The following is a 13,938-nucleotide window of genomic DNA, read 5'->3' as shown; positions in this document are numbered from 1 at the left end:
TTTTTTGGTACTTGTGTACTTTTAATCAAGGCCTACATTTTTAATAACAAACTTTGTACTATTTCTATACCCTATTACTACAATAGGGTATTGATACTTTTACTTGAGTACAAAATGTGATTACTTTTTCCACCACTGGACTCCCCACCCACCCTGTTAAGCCCCTGACAACCAAAAACTGGCCAATCACAGCGTGCCATTGTTCCTTCAGGCTATGGGATCACACCACTATAAATAAAGTTGTTGTCGAGATAATGCAGGATCAGGATGAGGATTGATTCCTTGTGGGAAGAAAAGAATAAAACAAAAAAAGATTAATAATCTAAAAAAACAAAATGTCGTCCACAATCAAGAACTTCTCGATTCGATACGATCGTTTGAATGAAAGTGACACTTTCACCAATGGAGACACTGTGAAGGGTCAGATCATTCTGGACGTGGGCAAAGAGTGTCGACTGGAGACTCTGAGCATGGAGTTTCTGGGGAAAGCTAGGTGTCTTTGGGAAGAGAAGCTGGGCAGGAGCTCGACTGTATGTCACTCTATGGACATTTACCTTCTCTATAAGAACTTCTATGTTCGAGATCGGAAGGCAAGGGAAGGTAAGAAGTGGATTGGATTCTACAAAATATTTAGATTAAAACAAATAATATACATATATATATTCAAACTATTTTCCAAAAAAATGCAGATCTACAAGCTCATACGCGCTATGAGCTTGTAGATCTGCTATTTTTGAATAGTCAAAGAAATCTAAAGTGACACAGATGCATTCCAGGTCAAATGGGTTAAAAATTGTTTGAGTTTTTTTGTTTTGTTTTTACTTGTTTTCATTGGCAAATGACTCTGAGGAGATGCATGCACAGTGGTGCAAAGTACATTTACTCAAGTACCATACTTAAGTACAATTTTGAGGTATTTTTTTCTTTACTGGAGTACATTTTCTGTACTTTTACTTCTACTCCACTACACCTCCGAGACAAATATTGTACTTTTACTCCACTACAATTATTAGAAAACTTTAGTTACTTTGTAGATTTTGATTATGACTACAAAACATATGTTAACCACTTCAGCCCCTATATGCACTTTCACTATTTGAAAATAGCAGATCTACAAGCTCACAATGCATTGCGATGCAACGAGTTGTGAGCTTGTAGATCTGTTATTTTCAAAATATGTTTTTATACATTTTGTACTTGATTGAGTACTTTCTACTTTGTGTACTTTAAGTGCATTTTGATACCAATTCTTTGGTACTTTTATTCAAGTGAATTTAGAATTCTGGACTTTTACTTGTAACAGAGTATTTCTACATTGCAGTATACTGTTACTCAGTAAAATATGTGAGTACCTTTTCCACCACATGCGCATGCAGCAGTTAGCGGATCAGTGTGTGTGTGAGGCTGCGATGAGGGTAGCGCTAGCCATGGTTCACATAACGCTCGTCTGTCACCAGCGTCATGGAACCACTTGTTCCTGGTTTGCGATTATTTTTACATTTACAATTGCTACATCTACATAAACGTTCAGATTTAAAATATAAAGTAATGACCCCAAGCCACGGATGTAACCGGTTAAAGTGCACCGATCTAAGTACCTGTATCTTCCGTATTGTTCAATAAAAAGATTTTTTAATCCGATTGCCGGCCATTTTCTCCGGATTGTATCCGATGCTTTCAAGTACGCGACCCTATCGGTTGAAAGGTGTATTGCACTCGGAGACATTACACACACAAAAAAGAAAAGGGCGCCGATCGGATTAGAATGCTTTTCATTGAACAATACGGAAGATACGAGTACTTAGACCGGTGCGCCTCAACTTGTTACATCCGTGGCTTGGGGGTCAGCACTTTATATTTGAAATCTGAACGTTTATGTAGAGGTGGCAGTTGTAAATGTAAAACAATCGTAAACCAGGAACACATGGTTCCATGACTGCCATGGTATGACAGTCATGTTTCAGGACTACGATGAGGGGAAATGAGGTCGAATCCAGAACCGCTGAAAGACAGAGTTAGGGCACTCTTTGATTTAGCCGGCCCGCGACGCAATCACGTGGTTCATACATAATAAACACCAGAGTAGTTTAATTAAAAGTAGCAAAAACCAGTGGTACACTAAGTATCAATACCACAATCTAGAAATACTCAGTTACAAGTAAAAGTCTGGTATTTAAAATTGACTTGAGTAAAAGTACAAAAGTATTGGCATCAAAATATAATATAGGCCTACCAAAAGTAAAAGTACTCATTATGCAGAATGTCCCATTTCCCAAGTTCAATATGTATACACATACTTTGAAAATAGCAGATCTACAAGCTACAACGCGCTATTTTCAAATAGCCGAATAAGGCTAAAGTGGTTAATGCATGTTTTTTTAATAATCAAACTCTACAAAGTAACTAGTAACTAAAGTTTTCAAATAATTGTAGGAATGTGGAGTAAAAGTACAATATTTCTGAGATGTAGTGGAGTAGAAGTAAAAGTATTGCAAATTGGAAATACTCCAGTAAAGTAAAAAAAAATACACTAATTAGTGGCAAAATAAAGTGCAGTAGTTGAGTACACATACTTAGTTACTTCACCACTGGCAAATACTACAACATAGAAATACTCTGTTACAAGTAAAAGTCCTGTATTGATGTTACTTGAATAAAAGCACAAAAGTATTGGCATCAAAATATAATATGAATTCATGCTAAAATATTCATTAATTGTAATGCTTTTTTTTTCAGAAGATCTATATCAGCCACTATTGACGGATGAGTATGGGAGACCATGTAAGTGAAGTGAAATCCAACATATTGTAGCTTGTTTTGTTGCTCTCATATTAGTCTGAAATGATTCATTTCAAGGACCCCCATTGTGGTATACTGTAGGCCTATATTAGTCCACGGACCCCTAGTTACACACCCATAAGGGTCATTTTGGTTCCATTTGTATACACTCTCAGAGTTTTAGACCTGTAAACGTGGCTGCATGCTACCATTTTAGCTGATAACCCCCCTTTCACCTTTTAGACGTTTTTAAACGTTTTCACCTGCGTAAAAGGTGATTTTGATACTAGGCGCTCATATCAAGCCGTGTTGTCCGTTTGATCCGGTTTAGAAAAAAGGGAAAAAAAGAATCGTGGTTCCGGTGGTTGGTTCCGGTTGGTGTCGCATTGTTTTTGTTCCCCACATAATGCGAATCAATTAGTTTAGTCTTGCTAGTCCGGCCACGAGTTAGAATAGAAAATGGACATACTAAACCATTATTATAGCAAGAGAAACGAAACGATTACACCAAACTAAACAAGTTTTAAACTAGGGGAATCATTTTAGAGATGCACGGCGCCGGTGGTTCCGGTGGTTGGTTTCCGGCCGCCTGATGACGTAACGTTCCGACCGGATCAGAAACCCGAAAATGGTGTTGATCCCCAAGGCTACTGTTTCACAACACTGTTCACAATGTGCCTGTGAAACCAAGGGGACCGCCCACCCAACTTCTAGACCAATCACAGCGGCAGGGCGATTTCGGTCAGTAAAAACTGAGAGTTTTTGATTGATTGATTGATTGATTGGATACTTTATTAGCATGGTATAAATAAAATGGTAGCATGCATGCGCCTCCCTTAAGGGGTCTATTTGGTTCCTACATAGCTTTGAGAACCACTGCACTAGACTGACGATAATAATGATAATAATATAATAATTAGGGTTGTCCGATATTGGCTTTTTTACCGATAACCGATATACCGATATTGTCCAACTCTTAATTACCGATACCGATATCAACCGATACCGATATATGCGGGGATTATTGTGATTAGGGTAAGCTCAAATTTCATATCACACACACCATATACAGTAAGAACTCCTGTAACTTATTTATAAAGCAAAAAAAAAAAAAAAAAAAAAAATCAAAAACCGATACCGATATTTTCCCGATATCAATTTTTATGCTAATATCGGCCGATAATATCGGGAGGCCGATAATATCGGACATCCCTAATAATAATATTTGATTGTTTTTCAGATTGGAATGTTGTTGCCCCAGGCTGCCACTTCTATCCATTCACCTTTCAGTTTCTTGACCAGTAAGTCTCATCCAGTGGACCTGTGCATACCGCATAGACATAAATAGGCAGACCAATGGTTCTCAACCTTATATAGGCTAGGAACCTGGATCAAGGCCCACTTGAAAATAATGAAATCGTTGGCGGCCCACCCATCTGACCCGTGTTAATTGTATATACAATTGCAGTGGTGTATGGCGACTACCAAACATCTTATTTAGTCACTGAGAGGCGGGGACATAGATTGGTGAAGCAATAGGAAGTGGCGCTGGAATCCAACCGCCTGGGTTTGGATCCGCCCTTCAAGACCATCTATGGGGCTCGCTCTTTCAGGCTACTGCCTGACTGACGTAGCACCAACACCACGTGACCTCTTTGTGAATGACATGATCAATGAATCAATTAAAAACCATAACAACTCATTATAGCTGCTTATACCTGTCACCAACAAGTGGTGTAAAGTAACCAAGTACATTTACTCAAGTGCTGTACTTAAGTACAATGTTGAGGTTCTTTTACTTTACCGGAGTATTTCCAATTTTCAATACTTTTACTTCTACTCCACTACATCTCAGAGGGAAATATTGTACTTTTACTCCACTGCAATTATTTGAAAACTGTAGTTACTAGTTACTTTGAAGCTATGGATTATTATTACAAAACACACATTAACCACCTCAGCCCTATATACATTCCGGCCATTTGAAAATAGCAGATCTACAAGCTCACGAAGCATTGCAATGCGATGCATTGTGAGCTTGTAGATCTGCTATTTTCAAAAGATTTTTTATACATTTGAAAACTTGAAATGGGACATTCTTTATAATGAGTACTTTTACTTTTGGTACTTTGAGTACATTCTGATGCCAATACTTTTGTACTTTTACTAAGTACATTTTGAACTCCTGACCTTTATTGTAATCTCGACATTGCAGTATCGATACTTTTACTTAAGTACAATATGAGTACTTCACCCATTTTCAACCTATCTTCAGAAACCCGTCTACCAGTGACATCATCGATGGGGAATCCAAGCTAATAGAAACTGCAGGCTTTGTATTCCTGGAAAGTTGCAATGCAATATATTGCATTGCCTGGAAAGTTGCAATGCAATATATTGCATTGCAACTTTCCAGGAATACAAAGCCATTGTTCTCGCGTTAATAACAATCTAAATAAAATGTTTTAAATCTTGTTGAAAAAAAAAATCCTGCCTAATGATGATGTCACTGGGTTTCTGGACTGTCCACATCCCTCCTATGAGACACAGACCAAGTAGATTTTTTTTTACCATTTTATCATGAGCATTAGTGAGGGCCTATTATATGAAGATAGGTTGAAAATGGGTGAAGTCGTCCTTTAAGTGGACTGTCTGAGGATGAAGTTGTCATTTATTTGAGGTAACTGACTGATATCTCTCATCCTTTCGCCTAGTGACATGCCATCGTCGTTTCGTGGGGATTTTGGTAAAGTCGAGTACACCCTGGAAGCCAAGCTGACCAGGTCCATGAGAATGGACACCAAAGCCTCCACCAAACTCCACTTCGTCTCTAAAGCCGTGGTCAACAATATCCACCAACTGATGGTATGTGCTTGCTAAAGTGCAACACTGCCTGTCCTTTCTGTCTCTGTTGATGCGTTAAGAAGTTGATGTTGATAATAAGAATGTGATAATTAATGTGTGCTTTGTGGTTGTATTAACCTATTCAAACCAGGAACCCATCTCTGTCATTTTAAGATTTATTTGGCTATTCAAAAATAGCAGATCTACAAGCTCATAGCGCGGCACCGAATGAAAAATAGTGAAAATGTGTGCAAATCTTTGAATATGTTTTTTTTAAACATTTGTAAATATTTTGTTCCAGGGACCCCCAGAAGCAAAGATTTGAGTTACAAATGTTCGCTTAAAAATATATATCTCTGTTGTCCGGCAGAAACCAGCTAACTCTAAAATGTGAAATTTTCAGGAAATGACAAAAACAAAACAAAAAGTGGAGTTAGGAGGTTTTGTTCATCATTGATAAGAACAGCTGAATGGACATCCAAGCTCACAATGAGGTTGGAGGTCAAAAGGGGTGGAGCCTGGAGTCAGCAAAACCAGCTAACTCCACCCCCTTTGGTGGTTTTGCATAAAGTTTGAGGATCCAATGGAGTTAGCTGGTTTTGTCAGAAGTGCTTTTTAATACTTTTCATTGGTTCAATATTATTTTAATCAACACACAGACGTAAAGGGTGTTCAATGGCACTGATGTATGGAAAAAAAAATGCAAAAGCAGAAAAAATGGAGTTAGCTGGTTTCTGCCAGACAGCAACGACATATTTGCACACATTTTCACGATTATTTTTCAAAAACAGCAGATCTACAAGCTCATAGCGCGGCAATCGGTGCCACGCAATGAGCTTGTATATCTGCTATTTTTGAATAGCCAAAGAAATCTAAAATGACAGAGATGCGTTCAATGGGTTCATGTGTGCTTTCTGGTCGGTTCAAGACTCCACAGCGAAGGTCCACGGAGAAGCAAATGAAGCTCTGCATCTCGGGCTCAGTGGCGATGTACGTTAACATTGACAAAATGGGGTACTGCCAAGGTGAGAGTTGTCTGGACCAAAAACTATTTTTGAGAGTGTAAGGCCATGTACACACTGCAGGACATTTGGTCCGATATTGCTGTCGCCGACCTTTTTTGGCGCTCGCCGACTGTGTGTGAAAGGCTCCGCGACACGGTGTGGCCGCGATTCTCCGCTCTGCGACGGCTTTCCGACCGTTTTCAGATAACTAAACTGTTAGATATTCAGATGTGTCCCAGACAGGACTGAAAGGATCTGCGACCAACTTGCGAGGAGATGTATGCTGCAGCCAATGAGAGCACATTACAGCCACCGTGGCTATGGAAAGTCTGTGGACCTGACCACAACAAACACATCCCCCGCATAGTTACCGTCCAGTCCTTTATTAAGTTAAACATTATTATAAAACAGAATGAGAGTGAGCGAGCGTGCTCAAAGGGGGCCGGGGCTGTTTATTTGAGACTATTGCACAGAGATAGAGAGAGAGAGAAAGACACAGAGAGCGAACGATCTGTAGTGTGTGTGTGTGTGTGTGTGTGTGTGTGTGTGTGTGTGTGTGTGTGTGTGTGTGTGTGTGTGTGTGTGTGTGTGTGTGTGTGTGTGTGTGTGTGTGTGTGTGTGTGTGTGTGTGTCGTTGTCTGTGAGTGAGTGTTGCCAGATTTTGCGAGAGAAATAAGCAACTCGGTTTGTGAAAACAAGCCCAACAAAAGCGACTATGAGCACTTTAAGCCTATATACAAATACATTGGATACTTGAAAATAGACGATCTACAAGCTCACGTTGTAGATAGGCTATTTTTAAAGAAGAAATTTGGGGGGGGGGGGGGGGGGGGGATATTTACAAAATCCACACAGATCTTGAATGGGGGTCTATGGCACAACATGTTTTCAGAAGGGGGAGGTCTGCGCCTCTGTGGACAATTAATTATTATTATTAATTTGGGGGTCCTTGCCATGAAAATGTTTGAGAACAACTGGTTCAAACAACATTAGGAAACAAGGCCAAAAAAGCAACTACACTTTCAAGCAACTTTACAGAAAAACAATCCCAAAGTCGCTTATAATAAGCGGACATGGCAACTCTGTCACTGACCGCTTCTGCGCTCTTGACGTGCGAGCGAGAGAGAGAGCGAGAGAGGGGGGAGAGGGAGAGAGGCATATCACGGGATACGTCGATTAAAATGAATTGGAATAAACACAAATGTATGTATTGGGTCTGACTCTGGAGATAGCATCCTAGTGAACTATCCTACAGTGTGTCAGCCCTTGTCGGGGATCAATCGTGTTGTGAAGACCACAACGATATTATGACAGCCGATTTCAAGAAATAAACTCCTGCAATGTGTTCTGCTTAACGATCAGATGACTCCCCGACCACTTTAAGGTCCTGCAGTGTGTACCTGCCTTAAGTTGTTCCTGCACTTCTCACACGACTTTGAATATTCAATTGTTAGTCAATCAAGCAATAGCAGCTGACGCCAGAAAAGACGGCAGACCTCTCTGCAAGAGGCATCTCTGCAGATGACAGTAAATCAGGTGACCTCAGCAGTGGAAGCTGGCTGTTTGCGTGGTCGTTGTGGTGAAGCTGCCTTTAGGGGAGCGACTTGGAGGCTGCGCCTGCCTCGGATAGTAGAGTCCTCAACGGGCCTGGAAATGAAGGTCCGGCCCTAACTGGGCCCTACTGGGCCGGCCCGAGGCTCGGCCCGGCCCGAACAATTACCATACTTTTAGGCCTGAAAACCCCCAAAACCCAAAAAGGTGTCATACTGTATTGTGCTTAATGTCCTCAAAGTCACGCATCCAACAAGCCTTGAACGGAGCAGATTGGACCTTCCGTTCCAGAGATAATGGCCAAATCATCTTGAAAACGGCCACTTACGCCAACTTTCGATCGCCGATTTTCGATAGAGTTTTGGCCATTGTCGCCCGTTTTTCTTTAATAAGACAGGCTAGGAAGTTCGCTAGATCTACAAGCTCTTGTAGATCGGCTATTTTCAAATTTTCAAATAGCCTACGTATAAAATAGGGCTAAAGCGGTAAATGTATGTTTATAATGTAATAATTTATATCTGCCTAGTAACTAAAGTTTTCAAATAATTGTAGTGGAGTAAAAGTACAACATTTGCATCTGAGATGTAGTGGGGTAGAAGTAAAAGTATAGACAATTGGAAATACGCCAGTAAAGTAAAAGTACCTCAAAATTGTACTTTACACTGTAATTTACTGTGTATATATATATATATATATATATATATATATATATATATATATATATATCTGTTGTGATGAATGCATCGCTGGTCTGTGTTGCAGGAGAGGGGATGGAGGTGGAGGCCTCGGTTCGGAACGACTCGTCGGGTGACATCAGGCTGCTGTACCGTCTGTACAGGGGGGACTCCTTCCACGTGGAGTCACACCAAACCAGGCACAAAATCCAGGCCGTCCTCAAAGTGGAGGGGGACGTCATCCCCGCGGGATTTCACCAGACCGTCACCAGGACCATCACCATTCCCCCTCGAATCACTCCATCCATGACCAACTGCAAGATCATTCAGGTTGAATACTGGCTGAAGGTACATTTATACAAAACTCACTGCGCTTACCGTTGTGGTCATGTTTTGATGGGTCAACAGGAGTGGTGGAAAAAGTACTCGAATGTTTTACTTAAGTGAAAGTATCAATACTGCAATGTAGAAGAGCTCTGTTGCAAGTGAAAGGCCTGTGTTCAAAATGTTACTTGAGTAAAACGTATTGACATCAAAATATACTTTAAGTAGCAAAAGTAAAAGTACTGAAATGTTTGAAAATAGCCGATCTACAAGCGCGATACGACACGTTGTGAGCTTGTAGAGCGGCTATTTTCAAATAGCCTAGGGGGCCGTGTTTTTTCTATTACTTTTCTCATTTATTTTATTTTATTTATTTATTGTATTATAATTTTTTTTCATTTTCCAAAACAATGTTTAAAAATACAGGTAACTAAAAAAACGCGCATTAGAAGGACAATATCAGTCACCAGAACCAAGGACGGGTGTTTCCAATGAATCTAACATGGTTAAAATGGAGTTTGAAGTTACAATGGGTTTGTATAGGAAGGGGGCGTGTCCGTTAAAATGAATATCAAATGTCTAAATACTGAATCAAGCAACTTAAAAACTGTCCAGGGGCCTCAAAAAAGCCTGAGTAGACGATAAAATGACCCAAAAATGTTTTGAAAGTGAAACATCCCTTCAAGTAATTCATAATGTATTTTTTTAACTTTTGGGTCCAGGGGAGACTTTTGATTGAATACTTTTTTTTACGGGTCCATTTGGTTCCATTTGTACACTCTCAGAGTTACACACCTTTTGAGGTGATATTTAGAACCCCCTCAAGGAATCATGAGGGTCCCTGGACCACACTTTGAGACCCACTGGTGTAGCAGAGTGTTTCCAGTGAGCCAACATGCACAATATCAGCACCCTGACTCTGTTTGACCAGAATGGAACAGAGCCTTCAATTAGTATCATTGGTAACACCTGTGAAGGAAGTAAGAAGAGGCCCAATTTCATTCCAATATGGCTGCTGTGCATAGAGCCAAATAGTGATCCACATCCTTTCATGGATGGTGTCAGGGGCCGGGCATTCCACATTTTGGTGGCAGAGCAGAAGAATGAGAATGTTCTACATTTGGGTTGTACCAGATCATGGTCGCTCCCTCTATTGTGGCTGTGGGTGTCTTTCACTTTGGAGAAGTAGTTAGACAGGTACAGTATGAGGGTATTGAGGGCACTGTCCTTTTGAGTATCTTAAATGCCAATCCCATTGATATTTGCACCAAATGTATCTTTTGGGTCTCGAGCTGAAAAAGATGAGAACCCCTGATCTAACTCTCACTGTGAATGTGAGAACAAACACACACACACACACACACGCACACACGCACACACGCGCACCACTCCATTCTCCCACAGACAACAAAAGCAGAGTTCAGAGAATAGAACAGAACAATAGGGGAGGAATCCCAGCACAGGCCTCAGAGGAATCCCAGGCCTTACAAATATGGGAGTGACTGGATTACATTACACCCACTGAAACGCAACCACCACCAGGCCCCATGCTACAGTTGTCGCACAAAAGAAGCAAAGAAATTGCACTTTTAGCCTTTTTTTTTTGCTTCTTTTCAAAACAAAATGTAAGTGAAAGGGGTGTGTGGGTTTTATAAATATTGAACCAATGAAAAGTATTAACAACAGCTTGACTAAATAATAACTACAAAAAAATGATTTCCTGAAAAGTAAACATACAGTACAAGGTTTTTGTGGAATTCTGGATCAATCAGTAATTGAGGCAATAGGAGTCGAGACAATATTCTATTCTAAGTGGCGATGGATATGCTTTAATGTACATGATATCAAGGGGAGAAGTACAAGAGCACTCGTGGCGGTGGTACGATAGTTCTGCCAACGAGCACAGGGATCAGACCATAGTTATACTAGCTGCTACAAGGACAAGCTGAACCATAACAGACAGGCTGTAACAAAAATAATAGCTATCAGGCCGAGACATGTTGGACCCTACAAGCTACCAAATATCATGTCATATCATTATGTATCATATAAGTGCTATAAGTGATGGTAAAATATAAAGGTTAGATATAAATTGATTTATAATGCAAAAAAAGAGGAGTGTCATGATAGCGAGATGCCATGAGGACAAGAAATTGGCTACCTTTGTGACAGTCGTCTATCTGTGTGCCAGGAAATGACATACCTTGGCCACATTTTTACTGACGATAGAGATGTCTCAATATGCTGCTTCGCAGATTAAGTATGTGTTCAGATTCTGTCAAGTGTGCACTTTTTAAAGCATTCTGCACTCCCATGTATACTGTGGTGCACATACAAGAAGGGTAGCATGTGGAGGCTTAAGGTGGCATACAATGATGTCCTGAGGATACTACTTAAGGTCCCTAGATGGCATAGTGCCAGTCATTGTTTGTGACATGTGGAATCCACACTTGTGAGGCTCTCTCCTCTCTTAAGACACTCCATGTATGCATTCATGTCTCGCTTGGATGAGTCCTGGAACAGTATTATTGAGGATATAGTCAATCATGGGAAAAGCTGTCTCCGGTACTCGTCCAGGCTGCGTAAACACCGGAGAGTCAGCCTCTATGTATGATTTTATGTTTTTTTTTTGTAATGTATTGTTGTTTATTGTGTGATATTTGTATGTACTCTATGGACCCCCTGTGTGTCATAGAATAAAGTGTGTGAATGAATTGAATTGAAATTGAATAAACAACCATAGTAATAATAGCGTAATTTTTTGTCAGGTACTACCCGACCAACGATATCAAGCATCAGAGTGTTTTTTTTTCTTCTGCAGGTGTGTCTGAAAGTGAAGTTCACGTCCAACCCAGAGGTCATCCTGCCGTTGGTCATCCTGCCGGCCCGGATGCGGGATGACCTGCAGGATGACCTGCCGGCCCCCAGCCCCTCCGCACCCGATCTACCTCCTCCACATTACTCTTCTTTGGGATGTGAAGCAATCGGGACCCCCAGGTACGCCTGTCCCACTTATTACGTAATCACCTGATCGCAATTATCGTTTGCATAAAATCATCGCCCCATTCATCGGTATGAATTCATCTGTTGAAAAAATGTTCGTACGTTTTTTTCAAGAATTGTTGGAAGTAGCAGATCTACAAGCTCTATGATCTACGAGCTTGTATATTGGCTATTTCCACTATTGTGAAACATTTTTTAAATTATTAAATTAAAATATGGCCTCTTTTGGCTAGCCTGGTAAACCATCCCGGTCGCGTGAATTCACATTATCATGTGTCTTCTGCAGACCGGTGTGGCCCCAAGTGCTGGGGCCACACCGGTCTGTAGAAGACACATGATAATGTGACAGGGATGGTTTACCAGGCTATCTTTTGGCCTTAGTACATTATTTATATTGATTGGTGTTGGCCATTGTCAGTCATTTATTTGTATGTTTAAGTTAATTGTCATTACTGCCCTGTGTGGTTTTGTTTACGAAGACTAAAAGCCAAACTGAAATTGTATTCTTAATCATTATGTTCCAATGTTGGGGCGGCAGTGGCTCGGGGGTAGAGTGGCCGGTAGAGCGGCCGGATGGAAGCCGCGAGGTTTCCAGTTCGATCCCGGGCTCCCCCAGAGCTCTGCGGCTCCCCCATAGCTCCCCCGGGCTCCCCCAGGGCTCCCCTAGAGTTAGTGCCGAAGTGTCCTTGAGCAAGACGCTGAACCCCAAATTGCTCCCGATGAGCAGGTTGGTGCCTTGCATGGTTTCCTCCACCATCGGTGCATGAATGTGTGTGTGAATGGGTGAGTGTAATGCACAATCTATGTAAAGTGCTTTGGATAAAAGTGCTATATAAATGCACCATTTACCATTTACCATTTAATGTTCAATGTGAAAAAACACAATTAAATCATTATCCAAGTATATGTGTGACAATTAACCACCAACTAACCTTGGACCACTGTTTTTCCATCTACACGTGGAGCCCTATCTTGCACGACGCCTTATCCCTTATGATCTCTTATTAGGCATTTTATATTATTTTGGGAAAAAAAAAATATATACATACTGAAAATAGACGATCTACGTCGACGCGTTGTGAGCTTGTAGATCGGCTAGCTTCACTCACTGCCAAGGACGACTTATGACGATACATATTCTGTGACTACTTCAAAAGGTAAGAAAATCGAAAAATCGCTGGCAGTGGGTGCACGCAGCCAGAAAAAAGACAGTTAAATGTTTTTCAAAATAATAAAAAAATGCCTAATAAGATTAGGCATAAGGGATTAAGGTGCCACTCCGTTGGCGAATGTTCCCGCCGTAAAATGCCAAAATGTCCCCCCAGGTGTGAAGCTTCGGGGGGCCCCAGGGACCAACCAGCGTGGACCCCGACCACAGACCAGTGGAAGGATCTGGAAGCGGCCCTGGACGCTCTCTCACAGTGTGCGGCTTCCCCCTCGCCCTCACACGGCTCCCACGCATCGGATCGCTCGTCAGACGTGTAAAACCAGTGGTCGACAGTAACAAAGTACATTTACTTGAGAACTGTACTTAAAGCAGTGGTTCTCAAACTTTTTCATGTCAAGGACCCCCAAATTGACACTTATTAGCCCGCGGACCCCCATTTGAAAAGATATGCCAGGGACTCCCCATAAGAGAAGATTTTTACGGCTCTAGCAGTGATTCTCAACCATTTTAGTTTCAAGGACCCCCAGTTTGACACGCATTAGGCTACGGACCCCCATTTAATGGCATTTCTATCTCTGGGACCCCAATTCAT

At 41.1% G+C, this 13,938-nt stretch overlaps 1 protein-coding gene across 1 annotated transcript; it reads left to right on the top strand.

Moving 5' to 3' along the window:
• The first annotated feature begins 256 nt into the window (after nucleotides 1-256).
• On the top strand, nucleotides 257-13,938 carry LOC311042917 (arrestin domain-containing protein 3-like). The gene is made up of 8 exons (XM_084054018.1): nucleotides 257-600; nucleotides 2,737-2,781; nucleotides 4,019-4,079; nucleotides 5,493-5,643; nucleotides 6,551-6,647; nucleotides 8,940-9,199; nucleotides 11,997-12,172; nucleotides 13,504-13,938. Exons 1-8 carry the CDS (start codon nucleotides 336-338, stop codon nucleotides 13,661-13,663), a joined length of 1,215 nt encoding a protein of 404 aa, XP_083910144.1. The 5' UTR covers nucleotides 257-335; the 3' UTR covers nucleotides 13,664-13,938.

This window comes from Gymnoscopelus microlampas (assembly GCF_963454915.1).
Source record: "Gymnoscopelus microlampas genome assembly, chromosome: 4".
In the NCBI taxonomy this organism is placed as follows: Eukaryota; Metazoa; Chordata; class Actinopteri; order Myctophiformes; family Myctophidae; genus Gymnoscopelus; species Gymnoscopelus microlampas.
The sequence above is the reverse complement of the archived record's forward strand: the minus strand, read 5'-3'. Positions and strand labels throughout refer to the sequence as shown.